General features: G+C 42.3%; 1 protein-coding gene, 1 long non-coding RNA gene and 1 other non-coding gene across 11 annotated transcripts in view; 1 reads left to right on the top strand and 2 right to left on the bottom strand.

Annotated features, from left to right (window-relative positions):
• Positions 1–202: 202 nt before the first annotated feature.
• Positions 203–274, bottom strand: TRNAC-ACA (transfer RNA cysteine (anticodon ACA)). The gene has a single exon. It is a non-coding gene; the product is annotated as a tRNA-Cys (tRNA).
• Positions 275–2,912: 2,638 nt separating this feature from the next.
• LOC138421923 (uncharacterized) lies at positions 2,913–14,308 on the bottom strand. Its single transcript, XR_011249682.1, has 3 exons — positions 14,045–14,308; positions 13,720–13,960; positions 2,913–3,495 (listed from the first exon to the last, which is right to left on the bottom strand). It is a non-coding gene; the product is annotated as an uncharacterized lncRNA (long non-coding RNA).
• NNT (nicotinamide nucleotide transhydrogenase) overlaps positions 13,781–23,568 on the top strand; it is a 93,613-nt gene continuing 83,825 nt past the window's right edge. The window contains exons 1-3 of one of the 9 annotated variants that reach the window (XM_069556407.1): positions 13,781–13,983; positions 18,835–18,963; positions 19,126–19,330. In XM_069556407.1, coding sequence (XP_069412508.1) covers positions 19,180–19,330 — 151 coding nt within the window. In that variant the 5' untranslated portion in view covers positions 13,781–13,983; positions 18,835–18,963; positions 19,126–19,179. Of the gene's footprint in view, positions 14,523–16,104; positions 16,237–18,834; positions 18,964–19,125; positions 19,331–23,568 lie in introns of those variants that run through there. The other 8 variants (XM_069556403.1, XM_069556402.1, XM_069556401.1 and 5 more) reach the window with 8 other exon arrangements.

Raw genomic sequence — 23,568 nt, 5'->3', positions numbered from 1 at the left:
CCAATCCATCTTCAAGAGTCAGAATGTTGTCTGGAATCTCCCCCAACATTTAGTGTAGTCACTTGTTTAAGTGAAGTGAACTTGCTCAGTCGTGTCTGACTCTTTGCGACCCCATGGACTGTAGCTTACCTGGCTCCTCTGTCCATGAGATTTTCCAGGCAATAGTACTGGAGTGGATTGCCATTTCCTTCTCCAGGGGATCTTCCCAACCCAGGGATCGAACCTGGGTCTCCTGCATTGTAGACAGATGCTTTACCGTCTGAGCCACCAGGGAAGTCACCAGTCACTTGTTTAATGATGATCTATTAGCTGGACTGTAAATTCCATGAGGATAGGAATTCACTCATTTATTTGTTCATTCATTCAGTAACTATTGCATGTCTACTAAGTGCCAGGCTGTTCTAGGTGCTGAGGGTACTCAGAGGTGTGAGATTACTGGGTATGATGTGTATGAAACTAGCAGCAGGAAGACCAGTTGGGTGGGAGCAGCAGAAACCCTGGTGAGAAATGATAGTGGCTACTAAGATAGTGGCTGTGGGGTTGAAGAGAGGAGCCAAATGCAAGAGATGCTAGGAAGAAGCTGACAGGTGCACGTAAGGCATTAAGGAAAAACGAGAGATAAATATGACTCCAGGATTCCAACTTTGGTGCCTTAGCCCCTAAGAGTGAGAATACCAGCCGGAAGCAGACTTTCACTGAACAGTGGCCTCTCACTAATTCCATTTCGGAAATTTCATTTGGCACCTGGAGTGTCGAAGTAGAATTGTTAATTCAACAGTTAAGTCATGAACTTGGAGCTCAAAGGAATGTTGCCTAGAGTTATATATCTGAGAGCTGAAGTCATAGGAAGAAATGACATTACTTAAGCAAAGTACTGTTGTGGTTCAGTCGCTAAGTTGTGTCTGACTTGTGACTTCGTGGGCTGTAACACGCCAGGCTCCTCTGTTCTCCACTCCCAGAGTTTGCTCAAATTCATGTCCTTTGAGTCAATGATGCTACCTAATGATGGGTAGGTAGCATCACTTAAGGAAAGCATTGAATACATAGAGGCAGGAAAGAGAAGCACTAAGTTGAATGGCGAGGTTGAAGAAGAGGATTCTGTTTACTCTATTTGCGTGCATTCTTAAGTCACTTCAGTCGTGTTTGACTCTGTGACCTCATGGATTGTATGTAGTCTGCCAGTTTCCTCTGACCATGGGAATTTCCTGGCAAGGATACTGGAGTGGGTTTCCATGCCCTCCTTCAGGGGATCATCTGGACCCAGGGATTGAACCTGCCTCTCTTAAGTCTCCTGCAACGCAGGCAAATTCTTATCTGTGGAGCCACAAGAGAAGCCTGTTTACTCTGCTTCAGTTCAGTTCAGTTCAGTTGCTCAGTCGTGTCCGACTCTTTGCAACCCCATGAATTGCAGCATGCCAGGCCTCCCTATCCATCACCATCTCCTGGAGTTCACTCAGACTCACGTCCATCGAGTCAGTGATGTCATCCAGCTATCTCATCCTCGGTCGTCCCCTTCTCCTCCTGCCCCCTATCCCTCGCAGCATCAGAGTCTTTTCCAATGAGTCAACTCTTAGCATGAGGTGGCCAGAGTACTGGAGTTTCAGCTTTAGCATCATCCTTCCAAAGAAATCCCAGAGCTGATCTCCTTCAGAATGCCTGGTTGGATCTCCTTGCAGTCCAAGGGACTCTCAAGTGTCTTCTCCAACACCACAGTTCAAAAGCATCAATTCTTCGGTGCTCAGCCTTCTTCACAGTCCAACTCTCACATCCATAGCTGACCACTGGAAAAACCATAGCCTTGACTAGACGGAACTTAGTCGGCAAAGTAATGTCTCTGCTTTTGAATATACTATCTAGGTTGGTCATAACTTTTCTTCCAAGGAGTAAGCATCTTTTAATTTCATGGCTGCAGTCACCATCTGCAGTGATTTTGGAGCCTCCAAAAATAAAGTATGACACTGTTTGCACTGTTTCCCCATCTATTTCCCATGAAGTGATGGGACCAGATGCTATGATCTTCGTTTTCTAAATGTTGAGCTTTAAGCCAACTTTTTCACTATCCTCTTTCACTTCCATCAAGAGGCTTTTTAGTTCCTCTTCACTTTCTGCCATAAGGGTGGTGTCATCTGCATATCTGAGGTTATTGATATTTCTCCCAGCAATCTTGATTCCAGCTTGTTTACTCTGCTCACTCAGACCTAAAACTGAGAATGTCAAATTGTGCCAGAATGTCAAGTAAAAGTAGGATTCCTAAGAATCCAGGAAAGCACACCCATTCCCTGAACTTGCGCACCTCTTCACAGGTGGCTGTGTGCTTATCTGAGGTCATTTACACAGCTGAATGAACAACTGCCTGTGGGAACCATGCCCTTCTTCCCCAAGAGATCTTCTGATTATAATTTGACTTTCTAGCTAAATTTGCATTTGGAGAAGAACAATAGCAACAATAATAACTAATATTTAGCAACTGCTCTGTTCCAGGTAAACACTTTACATGTATTATTCATTTAAATTATTCATCTTCTAAATCCTATGAGGTAGGTACTATTATTGATACTTAGCCCACTTTATAGATAAAAACACTAAGATTCAGAGATGTTAATTTGCCTAAGATCACATAGTTAATGAGTAACTCAGTTTTATTAAGTCCAGAGTCCACATACTGAGCCAGTAGGCTATACTTTATCCCCAGAATAAGTGGATGACACTGATGCAAACATTCTGTTTTGCTTGGGTTATATTTCTCACTGTAAGTGAACGAATAGACATTCCAGTGATATTCTCCATGGAAATAATAAAGATTTGTGAGTTATTTGGGTGCAAGCAGTTGTCAAGATTAGGAAGTACAGACAGATCTAAACCTGACTATGAAATAAATGAGAGAGATATGGGAAGTTTGCAAGGCAAGTGTATTAAAGACATTTTTGTTGCTTTTATTTTTCTTTTAAAGATGGGAGAAAGATTAGTTTGTTAGCTAAAAATCATGAGGTAAGGGAACACATTAGGGAAAGGGGGAAAATTGAAAGATTAAAGGACCAGAAGAGATAGAAGGTCACCTACTCAAAGTACAGTTCAGTTTAGTCACTCAGCTGTGTCCGGCTCTTTGCGACCCCATGAATCGCAGCATGCCAGGCCTTCCTGTCCATCAGCAACTCCAGGAGTTCAGTCAAACTCACGTCCATCGAGTCGGTGATGTCATCCAGCCATCTCATCCTCCGTTGTCCCCTTCTCCTCCTGCCCCCAATCCCTCCCAGCATCAGAGTCTTTTCCAATGACTCAACTCTTCGCATGAGATGGCCAAAGTACTGGAGTTTCAGCTTTAGCATCAGTACTTCCAATGAACACCCAGGACTGATCTCCTTTAGGACGGACTGGTTGGATCTTCTTGCAGTCCAAGGGACTCTCAAGAGTCTTCTCAACACCACAGTTCAAAAGCATTAATTCTTCCGCACTCAGCTTTCTTCACAGTCCAACTCTCACATCCATACTTGACCACTGGAAAAGCAAGGAGAGATAAGAAAGACTTCCTCAGAGATCAGTGCAAGGAGATAGAGGAAAACAACAGAATGGGAAAGACTAGAGATCTCTTCAAGAAAATTAGAGATACCAAGGGAACATTTCATGCAAAGATGGACTCAATAAAGGACAGAAATGGTATGGACCTAACACAAGCAGAAGATATTAAGAAGAGGCGGCAAGAATACACGGAAGAACTGTACAAAAAAGAGCTTCACAACCCGGATAATCACGATGGTGTGATCACTCACCTAGAGCCAGACATCCTGGACTGGGAAGTCAAGTGGGCCTTAGAAAGCATCACTACGAACAAAGCTAGTGGAAGTGATGGAATTCCGGTTGAGCTGTTTCAAATCCTGAAAGATGATGTTGTGAAAGTGCTGCACTCAGTATGCCAGCAAATTTGGAAAACTCAGCAGTGGCCACAGGACTGGAAAAGGTCAATTTTCATTCCAATCCCAAAGAAAGGCAATGCCAAAGAATGCTCAAACTACTGCACAACTGCACTCATCTCACATGCTAGTAAAGTAATGCTCAAAATTCTCCAGCTAGGCTTCAGCAGTACGTGAACTGTGAACTGCCAGATGTTCAAGCTGATTTTAGAAAAGGCAGAGGAAGCAGACATCAAATTGCCAACATCCACTGGATCATGGAAAAAGCAAAAGAGTTCCAGAAAAACATCTATTTCTGCTTTATTGACTATGCCTAAGCCTTTGACTGTGGATCACAATCAACTGTGGAAAATTCTGAGAGAGATGGGAATACCAGACCACCTAACCTGCCTCTTGAGAAACCTATATGCAGGTCAGGAAGCAACAGTTAGAACTGGACATGGAACAACAGATTGGTTCCAAATAGGAAAAGGAGTACATCAAGGCTGTATATTGTCACCCTGCTTATATAACTTATATGCAGAGTACATCATGAGAAACGCTGGGCTGGAAGAAGCACAAGCTGGAATCAAGATTGCTGGGAGAAATATCAATAACCTTAGATATGCAGATGACACCACCCTTATGGCAGAAAGTGAAGAGGAACTAAAAAGCCTCTTGATGGAAGTGAAAGAGGATAGTGAAAAAGTTGGCTTAAAGCTCAACATTCAGCAAATGAAGATCATGGCATCCAGTCCCATCACTTCATGGGAAATAGATGGGGAAACAGTGGAAACAATGTCAAACTTTATTTTTGGGGGCTCCAAAATCACTGCAGATGGTGATTGCAGCCATGAAATTAAAAGACCCTTACTTCTTAGAAGGAAAGTTATGACCAAAGTACAGACAACAGGAATATTAATAACTTTGGATGGGAGAAAAGCTATGTCACTAAGAAATGGAACCAGGTGCCAATGAATTACAGAAAAAGGGAGGGTCTGGAAACTTCAAATGATCTCTATGTTCTCAGTAAAAGAGGGGGAAATGTCTTTACTGAGAATGGGAGACTTAAAAGTAGGGCTTAAGGAGGGTGGCAACAGTTGCAAAAGCTGCTGTGGGAGAAGAAGCTGAAGAGGAAGCGGTCATGCTCACAGGAGGACTGCCGGGTGGTTCAGAAAATCCAGCTGAGATTGAAGACCAGGGACTTGTAAGGACAATACTGAAAATTTTTGTAATTTTTCTCGAGCAACTCTTCCTATCCTGATCTGAGATCTGAGAAACCTGTTAGTGGGAGTCTAATTTTGTTAAGGCAGTTAAGGCAGTAGGGTAAAGACAGAAGGGGCTGTTCATGGTTTAAGCTAGCTACTGGAAGGATGAAAATAAAAGACAGGTGATAGATGGAAAGGGAAAGGGGGATCAAAAGAAAGAAATGAGGGGAGTTGGAAAGAAAGAAAGTGGTTGTCCGAACATGAGATGTGAGAGTTAAAAATTTTAGAGGAAGTTCTGGCAGAAAGTTGTAACATACAATATTGTACTAACTGCATGATTCAACTAATTGAACTGAAGTGCTTGCTGGCCAGCAGCAAGGTAATATAATAACTGGAGGTGCTATTTTCAGAATTTAAATTTGGCATTCGAAAGACCGTTTGGAACATCAATTTTTTTTTTTTTTTTAAGGAACACCAATGTTTATAAATGTCACATAAGAGGCATGTTCTGCTTCCCTGGTATTCACTGCCCTCTCTGTTGGCATGAGTTCAAAAGCCAGTGTGTTCTTTCTGTTTCAACTCCTAGAGGATGCTAACGCAGTTTTCTTTTTACATATGGCTGCGTCAAGTCTTAGTTGTAGCAGGCGGGATCTCTGTTGTGGGCAGTTGGGGTCCAGAGTGTGCGGGCTCTGTAGTTGGAACATGTGGACTCAGTAGTTGTGGCGTGCAAACTTAGTTGCCCCGTGGCATATGGGATTAGTTCCCTAATCAGGGATCAAACCCGCATCCCCTGCATTGGGAGGGGGATTCTTAACCACTGGACCACCAGGAAAGTCCCAAGGTTTTCTTTCTTTTGACCAATATTTGTTGCCTGCCTAATAAAGCCAGACAGTCTGTTAGGTGTTGATGACTCATCAACAAGTAAGATGAAATATCCATCCTCAAGAAGTTTAAATGCAGCAATCAATACGCAAAAATAATGCAGAATGATAAACACTATGATTATGTTAAAAGTTGGGTGTCAATGAGAGACCACCTAACTCAACCTTGAGTAGTCCAAAGAGGCTTCTGTGAGAAGGTGTCATCTAAAATGATATAAAGGAGTAGTAGGTATAATCCCAGAGAAGGCCATGACACTCCACTCCAGTACTCTTGCCAGGAAAATCCCATGGATGGAGGAGCCTGGTGGGCTGCAGTCCATGGGGTCTCGAAGAGTTGCACACGACTGAGTGACTTCATTTTCACTTTTCAGTTTCATGCATTGGAGAAGGAAATGGCAATCCACTCCAGTGTTCTTGCCTGGACAATCCCAGGGATGGGGGAGCCTAGTGGGCTGCCGTCTATGGGGTTGCACAGAGTCGGACAGAACTGAAGCTACTTAGCAGCAGCAGCAGCAGCAGCAGCAGGCATAATCCAGGCAGATGAATGGGGAGGGGGAAATAAGAGGGACTCAATGTTCACAGAGACATCTCTGTCTCTGAAGGAGCCTCTGGGTTCCTTGCATCTCTTGGTATCTTCATTCTTACAGGCCAATTATCTTAACATCCCCATACCTAGGGGATACTTCTACTAGGAATCATTGAACCAGAAGATTTATATTTAACTGTCAGTAATATTTCTTATTTATGTGTCTTTAGATATGTCAGCTGATCTCAAGTCAGTTTCTTCATCTTAAAACAGGAATAACAATACCTACTCCAAGAGTTGGGCACAACTGAGCGACTTCACTTTCATTTTCACTTCAGAGTTATTAAGATGATCAAATGAAGTGATACATGTGAAAGCACTATGTAAACTGTTAAATGTTACATAGATCTTAACTGTTCTTAGTGTCCTAAGATGTCCCTATGCTTTTATATTCATTATGGGGATTAAGAAACCAAAAGTCCTATATCGTTGCTACAGATTTACTGGTTCTTTTGAGGTCTGCCAAGTTTAAGCTCTGAAATAAATTGTTCTCTGAAGCTACTTAAAATGTTTGAGTTAATGCCATAAATTATCATCATTGGTCCTCTACTCAAAAGCCACTGCAGAGAAGATATGGCAGCTAAAGTATCATTTAGCAGTAGAGTGAGCAAGGCCATCCTTAGAGTACATGGGCCGCTCTATGGTAAAAAAGATCAATAGAGAGGAAAATCTGAAAATTAACAGGCCTAATAAATATTGCAGAATAAAGGTGAGATGGTGTGGTGGGAGGATGGAAAAGATCTTTACCTCCAAATTTAGGATGGCCTCTTGAACTATCAACATCTGCGTCACTCTACTTCAGAAAATCCCCTCTAATGAAAAATCATTTCACAGAATTGGTTTCTTGTTTGGTGGGCAAATTCATTTGACAAACTCATGCCACAGGGGTGGAACAAGTGAATCTCTGCAACTTTTATATTAATTTTCCCCCTAATTTTACTAAGAAAAAAATTTAAAAATACATACAGCTAATTTCAGAAAATTTTACATACTTATCTATGTGTGCTGTGTGCTTAGTCACTCAGTTGTGTCTGACTCTTTGCACCCTCATGGGCTGTAGCCCACCAGGTTCCTCTGTTCATGGGATTTTCCAGGCAAGAATATTGGAGTGGGTTGCCATTTCTTACACCAGGGGATCTTCCCTACCCAGGAAGCAAACACACTCCCCTTGTGTCTCCTGCATTGGCGGGCAGATTCTTTATCATTCTGCCACCTGGGAAGCCCCTACCTGAGTACCTACCACCTATTAATCAATTCTGTCATTAACATTTTAATACACCTGCCAGGATAATTCTTTAGGTTGAATATTTTATTTTGAGATAATTGTTGATGTACATGCAATTGTAAAGAATAATACAAAGAGAATATTTGTTCTTTACCTAGTTTTTCTCAGTGGTAACATCTTGCAAAACTATAGTCCAATGGCACAACCAGGATATTGACATTGATACAGTCAAGATACAGAACATTTTCATCATCTTAAGGATTCCTTCCTGTTGCCCTTGTATAGTCACATCCACTCTCACCTCTTCCTTAACTCTAGAAATTACTAATCTGTTCTCTATTTCCATAATTTTGTTATTTCAAGAATGTGTGGCATCATTCAGAATATAATCTTTTGGGACTGGCCTTTTCCTCTCAGCATAATTCTCTGTTGATTCATCCAAGCTGCTGTGTGTATCAATACTTTATTCTTTTTCATTGCTGAAAAGCATTCCACTGTAAGAATGTACAACAGTCTGTTCAACCGTTCACCTGTTGAAGAACATCTGGGTTGTTTCCAGTCTTGGATTATTATGAATAAGGCTACTATAAACATTGGTGTATGGGTTTTTATTTTTTATTTTTGCCACACTATGTGGCTTATGGGATCTTAGGTCCTCAATCAGAGATTGAACCTGGGCCCTTGGCAGTGAGAGCATCAAGTTTGAACCACTGGACCGCCAGGAGATTACCAGTGTACAGGTTTTTGCAGAAACATAAAATTTCATTTCTCTGGGATAGATGTCCAGGAGTGTAAACACGGTAGTTACAAGTTTAGTCTTTTAAAAAAATTTATTTATTTTTAATTGAAGGATAATTGCTTTATAATATTGCTTTGGTTTCTTTCTGGAGGTTTCTGTTGTCATTTAGAAGTTGCTCTGTAGGAGCTGTTTCATATTCTAATGAGTTTTTGATGTATTTGTAGGGAGGCAGGTGATCTCCTTGTCTTACTCCTCTGCCATCTTCTTTTGTTCACAAGTTTAGTTTTTAAAGAAATCACCAAACTTTTTCCACTGACGGGTACCATTTTACATCATCATTAGGAATATGTGAGTGATCTAGCCTCTCCCCTTCATTGCCAGCATTGGGTATTGTCAATATTTTTTTATATTAGACATTCATAGAGATGTGTAGTGATGTCTCATTGTGGTTTTAATTTTCATTTCCTTAATGGCTATTGACATTGATTATATTTTCATATGCTTATATTGCTCTTTGGTGAAATATCTTTTTATGCATTTTGCCCATTTTCTATTTGGATTTTTTTAATTGTTGAGTTTTGGAAGTTCTTATATTTTCTAGATACAAGTCCTTTGTCGAGCAGGAGGGAATTTTCTCAAGTCAAGTTTAAGACATCTGTGGATATCCCAATGGAAATGGCCAGCTTGCGGTTGGCTGCATGTGTCTGGAGGTTAGGAGAGAGATTGGAGCAGAACATTAAGCGTTGAGAGTTGTGATAGCACAACTGACATTACACTGGAGGGAAGACAACATGAGAGATGAAGGGAAAGACGGTCAAGAGAACATTTGTACATTTAAATGGTGTAAGAACTGAGAACAAATGGTTAAAGAAATAGGAGGAGGTAGGAGAGTGGTGAGATGAAAACCAGAACCTGGTTTTTGCTTTACTGTAATGGGTATCACCTAGAATTTAAAAAAAAAATCTACAAAGAGATGATACTCACAAAACTGCTTAAAAAGCAAGCAAACTAGAGTTTTCATCAAATGCAATATTTAAAAGTTAAGTAGAAACATGTTAACTGCTATTATGGAGTTTTGCAATAACGTAGTTGGATAATAGTAGCTATGTAGTATAGAGTTATATATATTTTTAATAAAATGAAGGAAAAATTCAATTAGGTTGAGTATTATAAAAGTAAACAAGTGTATAGGAAAATTCTTTTAATTATTAATACAAAACAACTTTTACCTGGATTTCCCCCAAATAGTTTGAACTTTCACCTTAAACTCAAGAACTGGTGAATCTACCCATGTTAAAAACAATATGACTTTGCTTTGTAGTAGCCTTAAACATACAGACTGCTCCTGTAGTGGGTTGAACAGTGTCTCCCCAAAATTTGTGATCATGCTTATTTGATACGGTCTTTGCAGATTTAATTTTAGTTAAGGATCTTGAGATGAATTCAGGATTTAGGGAGGACCTTAAATCTACTGGTTGATGTCTTCATAAGGGAAAGGAGAGGGAGATTTGGGCACAGAGACACATAGAAGGGGTAGAAATGTGAAGAGGAAGCAGAGATTGGAGTAATATGTCAACAAGCCAAAGAACACCAGCGACTGCTGACAACTAGAAGTGACTGCCGATGACCAGAAGCTTTCTCTACGTGCTAGGAGAAAGGTATGGGACATATTCTGCCTCAGAGCCCCCAGAGGAATCAACCCTGCTGACACTCTGATTTCAGACTTTTGGCCTCCAGAACTGTGCGTGAGTACATTTCTGTCATTTTAAGCTACCTAGGTTGCAGTAATTTGTTACAGCAGCCTTAGAATACTAATGCAGCTCCTCAGTTCAGTTTAGTCACTCAGTCGTGTCCGACTCTTTGCGACCCCATGGACTGTGGCACACCAGGCTTCCCTGTCCATCACCAACTCCTGGAGCTTGCTAAAACTCATGTCCATCGAGTCAGTGATAGCATCCAACCATCTCACCCTCTGTCATCCCCTTCTCCTCCTGTCTTCAATTTTTCCCAGCATCAGTGAGTAAGTTTTCCAATGAGTCAGTTCTTCACATCAGGTGGCCAAAGTATTGGAGCTTCAGCTTCAGCATCAGTCCTTCCAATGAATATTCAGGACTGATTTCCTTTAGAGTGGACTGGTTTGATCTCTTTATAGTACAACAGACTCTCAAGTCTTCTCCAACACCACAGTTCAAAAGTATCAATTCTTCAGCACTCACCTTTTCTTATGGTCCAGCTCTCACATCCATACATGACTGCTGGAAAAACCATAGCTTTGACTAGACAGACCTTTGTTGGTAAAGTAATGCCTCTGCTTTTTAGTATGCTATCTAGGTTGGTCATTGCTTTTCTTCCAAGGAGCAAGCGTCTTTTAATTTTCTGGCTGCAGTCACCATCTGCAGTGATTTTGGAGCCTAGGAAAATAAAGTCTGCCACTGTTTCTATTGTTTCCCCGTCTATCTCCCATGAAGTGATGGGACCAGATGCTATGATTTTCATTTGTTGAATGTTGAGTTTTAAGCCAACTTCTTCACTCTCCTCTTTCACTCTTATCAGCTCCTATCCCTCACCATTTTCCCAGGCCCCCAAAGATACCACTGCAGATTTTTTGTTATTCGTTAAAAAAAGCATAGATTTTTATCATTGGCACTTACTGCATAGAGACAACAAAAAGTATGCTTAGAGCTGGTGTTTTATTTTATTTATTTTTGACTGTGCTGGGTCTTTGTTGATACGCACGGGCTCTCTCTAGTTGCGGTGAGCATGAGCTACTCTTTGTTGTGGTGCACGGGCTTCTTATTTTGGTGGCCTCTCTTGTTGTGGTGCACAGGTTCTAGGCACATGGGCTTCAGTAGTTGCAGCACTCGGGCTCAGTAGTTGTGGTATGTGTGCTCAGTAGTTGCAACCCCTGGGGTCTAGAGCATGGACTTGGTAATGGTGGCTCATGGGTTTAGTTGCTCTGGGGTACTTGGGATCCTCCTGGACCAGTGATAGAACACATGTCCCCCGTGTTGGCAGACAGATTTTTATCCACTGTGAAGTGAAGTGAAAGTTGCTCAGTTGTGTCCGACTCTTTGCGACTCCATGGACTGCAGAGTCCATGGAATTCTCCAGGCCAAAATACTGGAGTTGGTAGCCTTTCCCTTCTCCAGGGGATTCTCCCAACCCAGGGGTCAAACCCAGTAATATGAGGGAAGTCCTAGTTGGTGTTTTTGATGCTTATAAAACTAATGGCCAATTATTTAACTTTGTGCTCTCTGTTTAAAGTCAGTTTGCCTGTATCCTCTTCCAATTAATGTTGATTAGTATAAATTCATTTAGCTGGTTATTATTTGCTTCCTACAATCAAACACACTCTGTTTTTTTTTTTTTTTGGCTGCCGACGTCAGTGATGTGTTAGTTAGTGATGGATGTTAGTTCCCAGAACAGGGATAAACCTGCTCTCCCTGCATTGGAAGCACAGAGTCTTAAACACTGGACTGCCAGGAAGGTCTGCAAACACACTCTTGCTTGGTCTACCTGAGAGAAGAGGGCTGAGACTGAGTTTAGTGATGGTTGCTTTGAAATCTGGTGTCTGCATTATTAAAAATCCCCATAATTGAAGTATATGAGCTCATTGAAGTTATTGACTTTGCTAATAATTATTTACAATAAGGAAGTTTGAAAAAACAAACTACTGACAACTATTTGAGGTAATAACCACAATGAAAACATTAAATTGACCTGTTCTCCATCCAACACTAGAGGCAGTGTTTTGGTGTCTTCCCAGTTAGCTCAGTGGTAAAGAATCTGCCTGCCAATTCAGGTAGATGCAGGAGATGTGGGTTTGATCCCTGGGTCAGGAAGGTCTCCTGGAGTAGGAAATGGCAACTTACTCTAGTATTTTTGCCTGGGAAATCCCATGGACAGAGAAGTCTCACGGGCTACAGCCCATGGAGTCGCAAAGAGTCAGATAGAACTGAGCAACTAACACTTCACTTTCAGTCTTAGGACTATTGACGTTTGGGGCCAGGCAATTCTTTGCTGTAAGGGGCTACCTAGTGTAATACCGGATGTTTAGCAGCATCCCTGGTCTCTATCCATTAGATGCCTCCCTTTTCCAGTTGTGATGACCAAAGATCTCCAGACATTGTGGGAAAAATTTTCCCCAGCTGGGAACCAACCATTGTTCTAAGTCTTGGGAGAGAAAGAAGCAAACCTCTGCTCCACTCCCCCACCTACACATGTGTTTTAAGCCAACCTTAGGTTTTTCCCCAGTTTTATTGATATGATTGACATACGTGTGCTTAGTTGCTCAGTTGTGTCTTATTGATATATAGTACTGCATATGTTTAAGGAGTATAGCATAATAATGTGACTTACATTTGTTGGGAAAGGAGCTTAGTTTTTAATCCTTATCAAATATTCCTACCTCACTGTACTCGCAGTATCTTGAACCTGTTTCTGCTGCTGCTGCTGCTAAGTCGCTTCAGTGTGTCTGACTCTGTGCCACCCCACAGACCGCAGCCCACTAGGCTCCTCTGTCCCTGGATTCTCCAGGCAAGAATACTGGAGTGGGTTGCCATTTCCTTCTCCAATGCATGAAAGTGAAAAGTGAAAGTGAAGCCGCTCAGTCGTGCCGGACTTTTAGCAACCCCATGGACTGCAGCCTACCAGGCTCCTCCGTCCATGGGATTTTCCAGGCAAGAGTACTGGAGTGGGGTGCCATTGCCTTCTCCGGAACTTGTTTCTAGGGTTGCATTTATCATGGTTCATTATTATTTTAAAGCATGGAGCCGTGTCCTTTCCCCTCTGTGAACTCCTCCAGGACAAGAACAGTGATTTTACTTTGTCTGGGTGCAGTAGAAGTCCTCAAGTTGAATGACCTTCTGTATTGCTTAAACACAATAAATGTTCACAAAGTAAGGGCTTCCCTGTAGTTTATTTCTTTTTAAGGATATGGAATATCTGTCTTGTTTCACGTCTTTGAGTTTCATAATTTTTAAACTCATCTTAAATATTTCAATTAAAGTAAAGAAGCAGTGACCATCTTGACACTTCATGATGATTCAGCTTTGGATAAGTGGACCAATGTGTATCTTATTTCTCCCACTTTCAATCAGAAGACACCTGCAGACTAAGTAACAGGAGTCATCGCCTTGCAAAGCCGTTTGGCAGTTTTGCCGAAACCAGCCTAGGCCTGGTCAGGACACTTACCGTCCACGAAGGGCGCTCCGCAGCCCTGGCTATTAATACTCAAAGAAGCACACGGCTTTCCGTGGGCGGGCCGTTGGAAGACCAGTCCGCAGAAGTGTGTTAATTTTCGGGCCTTGACATCGTTTCGGAAGCATTTAACTCCACCTCTCCATCCGGAATTAAAAACATTCCCGCCCGTCACCACCTCCTGGCCTCCTCTCACTTTCTTTTTGGTCTTCTGTTTCAGACGTTCTGATTTTTCCTAGAGAGCGAGAGGAAAGTCAGGTACCAAAAGTGGAGTTCTATTACTTTATATGCTCTGGTGGGACAATGCAGGTAGTCTCACTTTGTTCCAGGCTCTCCAGGAGAGGACAAATGTGGCCGTTGGCAACTTCAGCGCCCGCACTGGGCTCCAGGTTTGATTGACAAAGACGGGAGGAGGGATCGCACGGAGGCGGGGCCGAGGAGCAGCAGGTCGAGCCCGAGACAAAGAGGGTTTTGGCAGCCCCGGGAGAAGAGGCAAGGGTTCCTTGGGGTAACTGGTCTTTGCGCTCTAAGAGGCATTTCGTGGGGTCGCTTTCTCATTTGAAGAGAGGACGGGCGGGCGGGCTGGGGGAGGGGGCCGGGCGGGAAGAAGGGCCTGGCGGGGAGGCGAAGAGGAGGGGGACTGGGAACCGGCGTGGGGGCTGCGCCGCGGTCACGTGGTCTCCGCAGCAACGGGGTTGGGGCTGTTCTTCCGGGTTGCTGGAGCCGCGGGGCTGGAGCCCGGGTCTGCCAGTGCGACGTCCGCTCGCGGCCCGCGGACGCCTGGCCTCCCCGCCAAGGTGAGCGTCCATGCAGCCCGGGCACGCGCCTGGGGCGCAGCTGGGGAAGGGGCGTGGGGCTTGTACGGAAGGTCGAGATCCCCGAGCTGGGAAGACCTGTCAAGGAGCCGCTGGGGGCGGGGTCGACAGTGACCGGGGCGCCGGGGGTACCCGGGAGCCTGAGGCCGTGCCTCGAGGGCCCTCTTTCTGGTCTCAAGCTGGGGCGACGTGGAAGCTAGTCGGGGGTGGTGGATTCGAGAACCGGGTTTCCGCCGCAGAAGGCAGGGAACGAAGTGTCAGCTGTGCAGATGCAGATTTTGGAGCTTTGGGGGAATGGGGCTGGAGTTCTACAGGGTCCTTTCAGCTTAAAGGATGGGAGGACATAGGGGACTTTCGATAAGTGGTGCATCCAGAAAGGTGGCACCTGGACGCGCCGAAACTGTGCTTGAACCCGGAGAGATTTGGGGTGGGTGACCGGCTGGAAACACAGGTGGTGCTGTTGAAAGTTTTAAGTGTATGGGGGGTGGGGCAGGCTGGTGGTGGTCTGGGCGAGCCTGTGTTGGGCTGAGAGTGGGGTCTGGGCTGGCGTTGGGGGAAAGATCGTGTAGTGGGGCTGAGCTGATTCGAACTCCGGAGGCGGAATAACTATTATGCCGCCAGTCTCCACCAATCGGCTTCTGAGGAAGGTTATAAATAGCGGTCCCTGGCAGATGCTAGCCGGGTGGCAGTTTAGCTGCCGAGGGAGGAGCTTGAACCTGTGGGTTTGAGCGAGGTCACACTGCCTGCTAGTCTAAGCTTTGGTAGGGTATTGTGTCCTTGGTTGGCATGTCTCACTTTTAAAAGCGTGACTTGTTTATTACAGTTGCAGGTGCCCTTTATTCGCCCTCTGGTGCAAGGAAGTCCTTAAGCAATCTGTAAGGAGTCTTGTAGCATAGGATGTATTCGGAACAGTGAGGGTTGTGTGCTTTTATTTAAAATGTTTCCCTCTTCTGCAAACTGTGGCCGTTTAAAAATTAAAAAAAAATTGAATTGGCAGTTTAGGATTGCTTTCTTATCAGCAAGTGTGCTCAGGCTGCTTACCTCTGCTGATGGAATCACTTTTCCACGAAGCTACATAGCCTTTAATTTTTAAAGGAAATTTCCTGAAACTCCCTGGAGAATATATTCATAGAACTCCAGGCTTCAGGTTATCTAACTCTAGTTACACATTCACTGGATCAAACAATACTTGTTGATTTCCTCTATTTTGTGCAAGGCACTGGGCCAGAGGTAATACTAAAGTGAATACTGATAGCAGTAAAGATACTGTGTCCTTTTAATCCTCACAGTGACCCTACAAGGTACTGTTATTATTTCCCCCATTTTAAAGGTGATGAAATCCGATACAGAGAAGTTCAGTGACTTGCCAAGGTGACCCAGCTAATGCGTTGCAGGTGGGGCTTCCAATTAAGAGTTCACACTCTTAGCCTCTGTGTTATCCTCTTTCAGGTTCTTGCCTCCAAAGATTTTAATCTATTAGGGGAGATACCAAAATGCCTTACATTAACTGGTGGTGTGAATGCCCCAATTTTCAGTTGTAAAGTTGCTGTCCATTTCTTATTAGCCATAGAAGCACATGGATAATAAAATAGCAGAGAGCTTTCAAGTGAAGTTAGGGGAAGACGTGACAACTAAGATAACGGCTCTTGAATAACGGCTCTCGGTGTCTGCAGTTCCTCCCCATCTGAGGATTTAGGTAACTGCACACTGTGTATATTGTACTATTGATATTTAGTATTGAAAAGTAGCCGCCTAGGAGCAGACCCATGAAGTTCAAACCCTGTTGGTCAAGGGTCACCTCTACTGTCTTTGCTGTAAACAAGTACTCGGCTGTGATAACATGGTTCAGATATCTCTGAATATCTTTCAGGTTCATTTTTATTTGATTTAGGCTTAGTGACAGTTTCTTGACACTAAACTACTTCCTTATCAACTGTCTTACATGCTCATAACTTGAATCAAGTAGAATTTGGAGGAACACTTGGTCTCTTAAGGCCTTGGCTGTGCTGATGTCTGATGCCAGGGCTCTGTTCAACATCAAATTATACTTTTTTAAGTAGACAGGGCAAATTGTGCAGACTCCAGGCCATGAAACAGGACTTCAGCTTTAGAGCATTGCAAAATCTCCATCTAATGATAAAACTTCTAGAGCCTGATTGTGCCCTTCAAGGGAGCTTTCCTGTACTCCTTTTATAGAAGAGCAGACTGAGGTGCCGAGAAATTCAAGCCAAACAGTGAGTGAGTAGCAGGTTTAGACAATACCCAGGCTGCATTATAACTAGCTTTGTTATTTTGCTGATGAGGTCTGGGTAAGCCTGACCAGTGAGAATGGTGGTTGTTGGGGATATGGGACGATCCAGGAAGAGAAACTAGGGTAAATGAGATTGCCCTAGGACTAGGCCCTTGGTAGTGGTAGGAAAAAATTTCCCTTTCGACCTGAATTATCTTTTGTATATCTTTGGATCTCCCTCAGTTCTTGGCGTAGATTCAGTGAATGTTTTCAGTGGGTGGCTGAATTTTGAACTTGTTTGTTCTCCATTCTCAGCCATGAATAACTCTAGAAGTGACCTCTGAATGAACGAGGAGGGTGTTTATTGATTCAGGGATGACTTAGAAAGACTGAGATGAAATGACATATATGGAAATACTCTGAAATTATAAAGTCTTCTGTCAGCATGTAAAGAATTATTCACATTTTTGGTTGCATGCCTGGACACATCTTATATGCTCCCTTTTCCTTAGCTTTGTTCATAGTATTCTCTCCTTCTCAAGTGCCCTTTCCTTCCTTTTCTTAGCCCTGTAGGAGGATATGATCTTCTTTGATGCCTCAAAGAACTTTGGACTTGTGTTACTCTGCTTTCTCTGTTATTGCTTGTTGACTTTTCTTATCTCCAAGTTTGTAACTGATTCCAGTTTAATTCTACAGATGCACATAATGGCTGTGCCTCTGAGACTCAGCCCTCCATGTGTTTATTGAATTAAAGAGCATCAGGAATAAGCACTACCTGGATTGAGCATTTCTGTTCCCACTGTTACTTTCTGGTATTTGCACGAAGTGGCTTCAAGGGCTTGTGGCAGTAGTTATGACATGAAAAATGAGTTAGACCCTACTTCCTCTGGAGGCTGGAAGTATGTTTTTGGAGGCTGCTGAGTTTGGGTGCTGGGTCCCAGAAGGGCCTGCACCATGGGGCAGAGCCTAAAGGCTAGTAAGTGGAGTTAGCGGTGGTTGACTGAGAACAGTTCCAGGTCCTCTGCTTCTTCACATTTTTGAAGGAAAGAGAGCATTGGGAATCAGGGGGATAATGGGAGAGTCTTCTGTGTGCTCTCTGGGATCTGCCAGGGAGGTTGGAGAAAATAGCCACTGAAATCTCCAAAACAGCAAAGGTCACAATGCCATTTCACCTAGTTCATTTAGAGCTGGCAGAAACGGGCCTCGAGTGGTGAGGACCCCTCACAGAATTCCTAGTTACGCCCACATATGCAAGCACAAACCTGTGTGGTAAAGTTAACCACACAGGAAGTTTTTTTTTCTTTTTTAAAAAAATTGGAGTTGTATTTTGTGCATGTTAAATTTTCTTGAGATGTACACCTGGCAAACATGGATCTCACTCAGTCAAGCTGGGTTTGGGGTGGGGGTGTGTATATCTCTCAGGATGTATAGCCTGCTGCACTGAAAAGGATGGTGGTGGTTTCTGTATTGTATAGTGGCCAAACAAGTACTACTGTACTATTTAGACAGTCTCAAGCAACCAGTATGAAATCACCACTGAATGAAGAATTGGGAAGAAGTGTACAAATTTGGCTCTTTAAGCTGGCTCTATCACATTGTTAGATAAAATGTACTTGAAAGTTGACTAAAGAGACTTTTAAGTACTGATATTTCTTAATTTATCCTTTCTTATACTGTGGTTCAGAGAAGGCAATGGCAACCCACTCTATTACTCTTGCCTGGGAAATCCCATGGACAGAGCCTGGTAAGCTGCAGTCCATGAGGTCTCTAAGAGTCGGACACAAGTGAGCGACTTCACTTTCACTTTTCACTTTCATGCACTGGAGAAGGAAACGGCAACCCACTCCAGGGTTCTTGCCTGGAGAATCCCAGGGACAGGGGAGCCTGGTGATCTGCTGTCTACGGGGTCGTGCAGAGTTGGACAGGACTGAAGTGACTTAGCAGCAGCAGCAAGGAAAGTTAAGGGGAATTTTGATTTTGTGCAGTTTTTGCTGGACAAACTGAGATGATAACTTTCATATATGATGTGACTGGACTTTATAGCAACTTTTCTTAACTTTTCAGCTACATTAAAGATCACTTAAGTGACCTTGCTTGGAATTGAGTAATGAGTTTATAACTACAGTTTTAAGTGGGAAAACAGATTCCAAATTTTAAATACCTAATTGGAAACAACCTTTCGAAGCATCTTCTGTAAGTAAAGGACTTGGCAAATAAATTCTTTGTAGATGCCCACGTTTAACTGTTATTTTCCAACCTCTCTCAATTTGCTTTTTTTTTTTTAAAAGGTTTTTGATATCCAAAAGGCAAAGTATGTTATTTTCAGCACATACATTTTTGTTTTCTTTCCTTTAGTGATTTACCTTGAAGGAAATTGGGGATCCAGAAAATCGGGAACTTCCTGTGAACATGGCGAACCTACTGAAAACAGTGGTGACTGGCTGTTCATGCCCTTTCCTCAGCAATTTGGGGTCCTGTAAGGTTCTACCAGGGAAGAAGAATTTTTTACGAACATTTCATACTCATCGGATTCTGTGGTGTAAAGCCCCTGTAAAACCAGGTAAAGTCTCACTTTGAGTCGTAGAAACAATAGGTCTGATGATGATAGATAAACCACATAGTTTTACAGCCTAGTGCTTGTGAGTGGTCATTTTGAGTAAAAAACTGAATGAGTGCTTTCTTATATTTTCCATGTACGGAAGTTCTTGGCTGTCAGTGCTAACAGAGAAGAAAATACAATATAAAAAGAAAAATGTTAAATAAATAGAGCTTATACCCAGGAAACCATTGCTCATAGTAACCATTTCTCCTAGTAGCTCTTCCTCTTTCCTAGTTGGTATTGGGGAATCATACCATACATGGCTTAATGATGCCTAAGAATTAGGAACTAAGCAGATTGAATGATCTTCGTTAATGTTTCTTGATTTAGTAAGTGGCAGCTTCATCTCAGTTGCTCAGGGCAGAAAGCTTAGAGTCATTCCCGATGCTTATGATCGGTATAGATCAGCTCTGCATTGTATCTTGAATCTGTTCTTTTCTCACCGTCACCACTTTTATCATCTTGGTCCAAGCCACCATCACCTGTCAGCTGGACTGTTGCATTAGTCTTCTAAGTGGTCTCTGCGCTCTTTACCTCTGTCCCTGCCAACAGTCTGTTCTGTACAAGACAATGAGAATAATCTTTTAAAAATGAAAGTTCATGTTACTCTTCTGTTCGGAATTTGCTACCAGCTTCCTCGCTCACACAGAGTAATAGCTGAAGTCTTCCAATGGCCTATAGGCTTTCTCTGCTAGGACTCCCACATGCTTCTGTTCTGTGGTACAAGCCAGAAGGAGGAGAGGCTAAAAGGGGAACCTTCTAAGCTGTGTCAGATCCCTTTAAGCATCTTGCCCAAAGACCCTTCTAGCGCTCTATCTATACCTCATTGGCCAGAACTCAGGTGGCAATATGTTGCTCTAAGGGAGACTTGAACATTTAACTTTTTATTCTAGATGGCAACATACTTAAATAAAAATAGTATTCTGTTATTTTTAGGGGAGGAACAGCATGGATATTTGGGAAGAATCAGAAGTCTTTGCCATATAGAATATTCTCTTTTTGTTTATAGAACTGTTATGTGCATTCAGCATGCCTAAATTGCCAAGTGTTTTCAGTTCTTATGTCTGCCTTTAGTAGATTTCTTAGCCTCTTTTATTCTCATGTGACTAGTCACTATTGGCAGGGTACCTGCCTCTGAGAGCCCTCAGCCTTATCTGCAGATTAAGTGTTCTGGAAGGCCAGATTATCCAGTGTGATAAGAATGTGTATAAAGCAAAAGTCAGTAACTACACTGAGTACATGGGAATTGTCCTTGTAAGTGAAAGCCTGTACTTCAAGATCTCTGTTATCAATTATGAGTAAGGCTTTTTTTTTGTTTGCTTAATTTCTGTTCTTGACTATTTCCTAGATAATTATTTTTTTAATCTCTAAAAGATGAGGATTCTGTTTATTCCTTAATATAGCCACAATTTCATTAACACATTGAAAAGTTTGAAAAGTAACTTCAGTCAGTTTTAATATTTTCTCTTTTTTTTTTTTAACAGATGCCTTGTTCAAATTATGATCCAAACAGAGTCCATGTGTTATATTTACTTGCTTGTCTCTTAGGTCTCTTTCAGTCTGTATGTTCCTCTTCTCTCTTTTCTTTTTACTTGTTGAAGAATTTAGTTGTCCTGTAGAATTTCCCACATAATTCCCTTGGTGTTATTTAACTAGGTTTCTTGTATTTTCTGTAATATTTAGCTGGATCTCAAGGCTTGATCAGACTCAGGTTTGCCTTTTCCAGCTAGTGTGCGTCATAGGTGATGTTGTGCACGGTCTGTTGTATTCCATCAGGAAGATTGATCAGTGAGTTTAGATGTTGTCAGTGTGATCTATTATGAAGTTCCCACTGATTTTTCACTCAGAGGCGCTAGCAGCCGTTTAATTGATTGTTAACTAAATGTGTGATTTTATCAGTAGCTTTAATATCCTATCATTTTATCTTCATTTATTAGGTAGAATTTTTCTATTAAAATTTTTTTCCTTCTGTGACAGTCATCCTTTGGTATCCATGGGGGATTGGTTCCAGACCTCCCGTGAACACCAGAATCTTTGGATGCTTAAGTTCCTCATATAAAATGGTGTAGTATTTGCGTAGAACCTACACAGATCCTCCTGTATACTTTAAATCACCTTTCGGTTACTTATCTTTAGGTTCAATCATCTTTAGGTTGACTTCCCTGGTGGCTCAGATGGTAAAGCGTCTGCCTACAATGCGGGAGACCCAGGTTCCATCCCTGGGCTGGGAAGATCCTCTGGGGAAGGAAATGGCAACCCACTCCAGTACTCTTGCCTGGAAAATCCCATGGATGGAGGAGTGAGGTAGGCTACAGTCCATGAGGTCACAAAGAGTTAGACACGACCGAGCGACTTCACTTTCTTTCTTAGATTACTCATGATGCCTGTGTGTGTTAAGTCACTTCAGTCATGTCTGACTCTGTGTGACCCTATGGACTGTAGCCCGCCAGGCTCCTCTGTGGATATAGAGTGTGTGCATGCTAAGTCACTTCAGTTGTGTCTGACCCTTCTGCATTGGTAGGTGGGTTCTTTACCACTAGCACCACCTGGGAAGTCCGTGGATAAAGAGGGCCAACTGTATTTAGTTACTCTGAGGTTGTATGGAAAAGGTGGGTAGATGTTTGATCATTGTTCAGTATTTACTAGTTTTGCTCATCAGTTGGTTCTCTTATGTATTCATTTTCTGCTGTATTAGGTGATTGCAAAGTGGCTTCATATGACACATTTATTTTATTATCTTTTACTTCTGGAGGCCAAAGCCTGAGATGGTTCTCACTGGTGTCAGCAGGACGCATTCCTTCCAGAGGCTCTGTCTCCTTGCCTTTTCCAGTTTCTGGAGACTGTCTGTGTTCCTTGGCTCATGGCCTGTTTCTCTGTCTTCAAAGCCAGCAGGATAGCATCTCCAAATTTTTCTTTGACTCTGATTCTTCTGCTCCCTTCTTTCACATTTAAGGATCCATGTGATATATTGAGCCCACCCACATAATTTAGAATATTCTCCCTATTTCAAGGTCAGCTGATTAACAACCTTAATTCCATCTGTTACCATAATTCTCCTTTGCCATGCACTGGAACGTATTCACTGATTCTGAGGATTAAGACATGGATATATTTGGGAGACTCTTATTCATCTTACCACACATTACTTTCTCCAAAGTTGAGAAGCTTTTAGCAAATATTTATTTTTTGAATATTTTTGAATTTTGAAATATTTATTATGAATTCTTGGATTTTTACATCTTTATATGTATTTTATGACATTTGCAATTAATTATTTTTCTTTTTGATGCTCAAATTGTCTCATATGTGGCCAGTGGAAGCCCTTCCAGGTTGGTTCCTAAATCCTTTTGATGTGACTTCATCTGTCTTTGGTAACTTCCTTGGCATATGATATGTAGGACCTAGAGAATTTGAGGTTTTCCAATAAGTGAACTCTAGATAAGTTTATATAATTAATTTTTCACCTTAATCCACATGTTTGCTATCTTTCAGTTATTTTCCTCTCTTTTAAGTAGAGAAGAAGATTCAGCATGTGTTTGCCTTTGGCTTACTATCAATTACTACTGCTTAAATAGTATGAGATCTAAGACTGCATGTCCAAATGCAGCTATTTTTAGGTTGATTTAGTCTCTGTAAAGTTTCACTTAATAAGTTACTCTGTAGAGATATTTTGATTTACCTTTTTATTATAAAAGAGGAGAGTGAAAAAGTTGGCTTAAAGCTCAATTTTCAGAAAACGAAGATCATGGCATCTGGTCCCATCACTTCATGGGAAACGAATGGGGAAACAGTGGAAACAGTGTCGGACTTTATTTTTTAGGGCTCCAAAATCACTGCAGATGGTGATTGCAGCCATGAAATTAAAAAAATGCTTACTCCTTGGAAGGAAAGTTATGACCAATCCAGATAGTATATTGAAAAGCAGAGGCATTACTTTGCCAACAAAGGTCCATCTAGTCAAGGCTATGGTTTTTCCAGTGGTCATGTATGGATGTTGAGAGTTGGACTGTGAAGAAAGCTGAGCGCCGAAGAATTGATGCTTTTGAACTGTGGTGTTGGAGAAGACTCTTGAGATTCCCTTGGACTGCAAGAAGATCCAACCGGTCCATCCTAAAGGAGATCAGTCCTGGGTGTTCTTTGGAAGGAATGATGCTAAAGCTGAAACTCCAGTACTTTGGCCACCTCATGTGAAGAGTTGA

The sequence above is a fragment of the Ovis canadensis genome, chromosome 16, assembly GCF_042477335.2.
Source record: "Ovis canadensis isolate MfBH-ARS-UI-01 breed Bighorn chromosome 16, ARS-UI_OviCan_v2, whole genome shotgun sequence".
In the NCBI taxonomy this organism is placed as follows: domain Eukaryota; kingdom Metazoa; phylum Chordata; class Mammalia; order Artiodactyla; family Bovidae; genus Ovis; species Ovis canadensis.
Note: the sequence above shows the minus strand (reverse complement) of the source record. Positions and strands in the feature narration are given on the sequence as shown.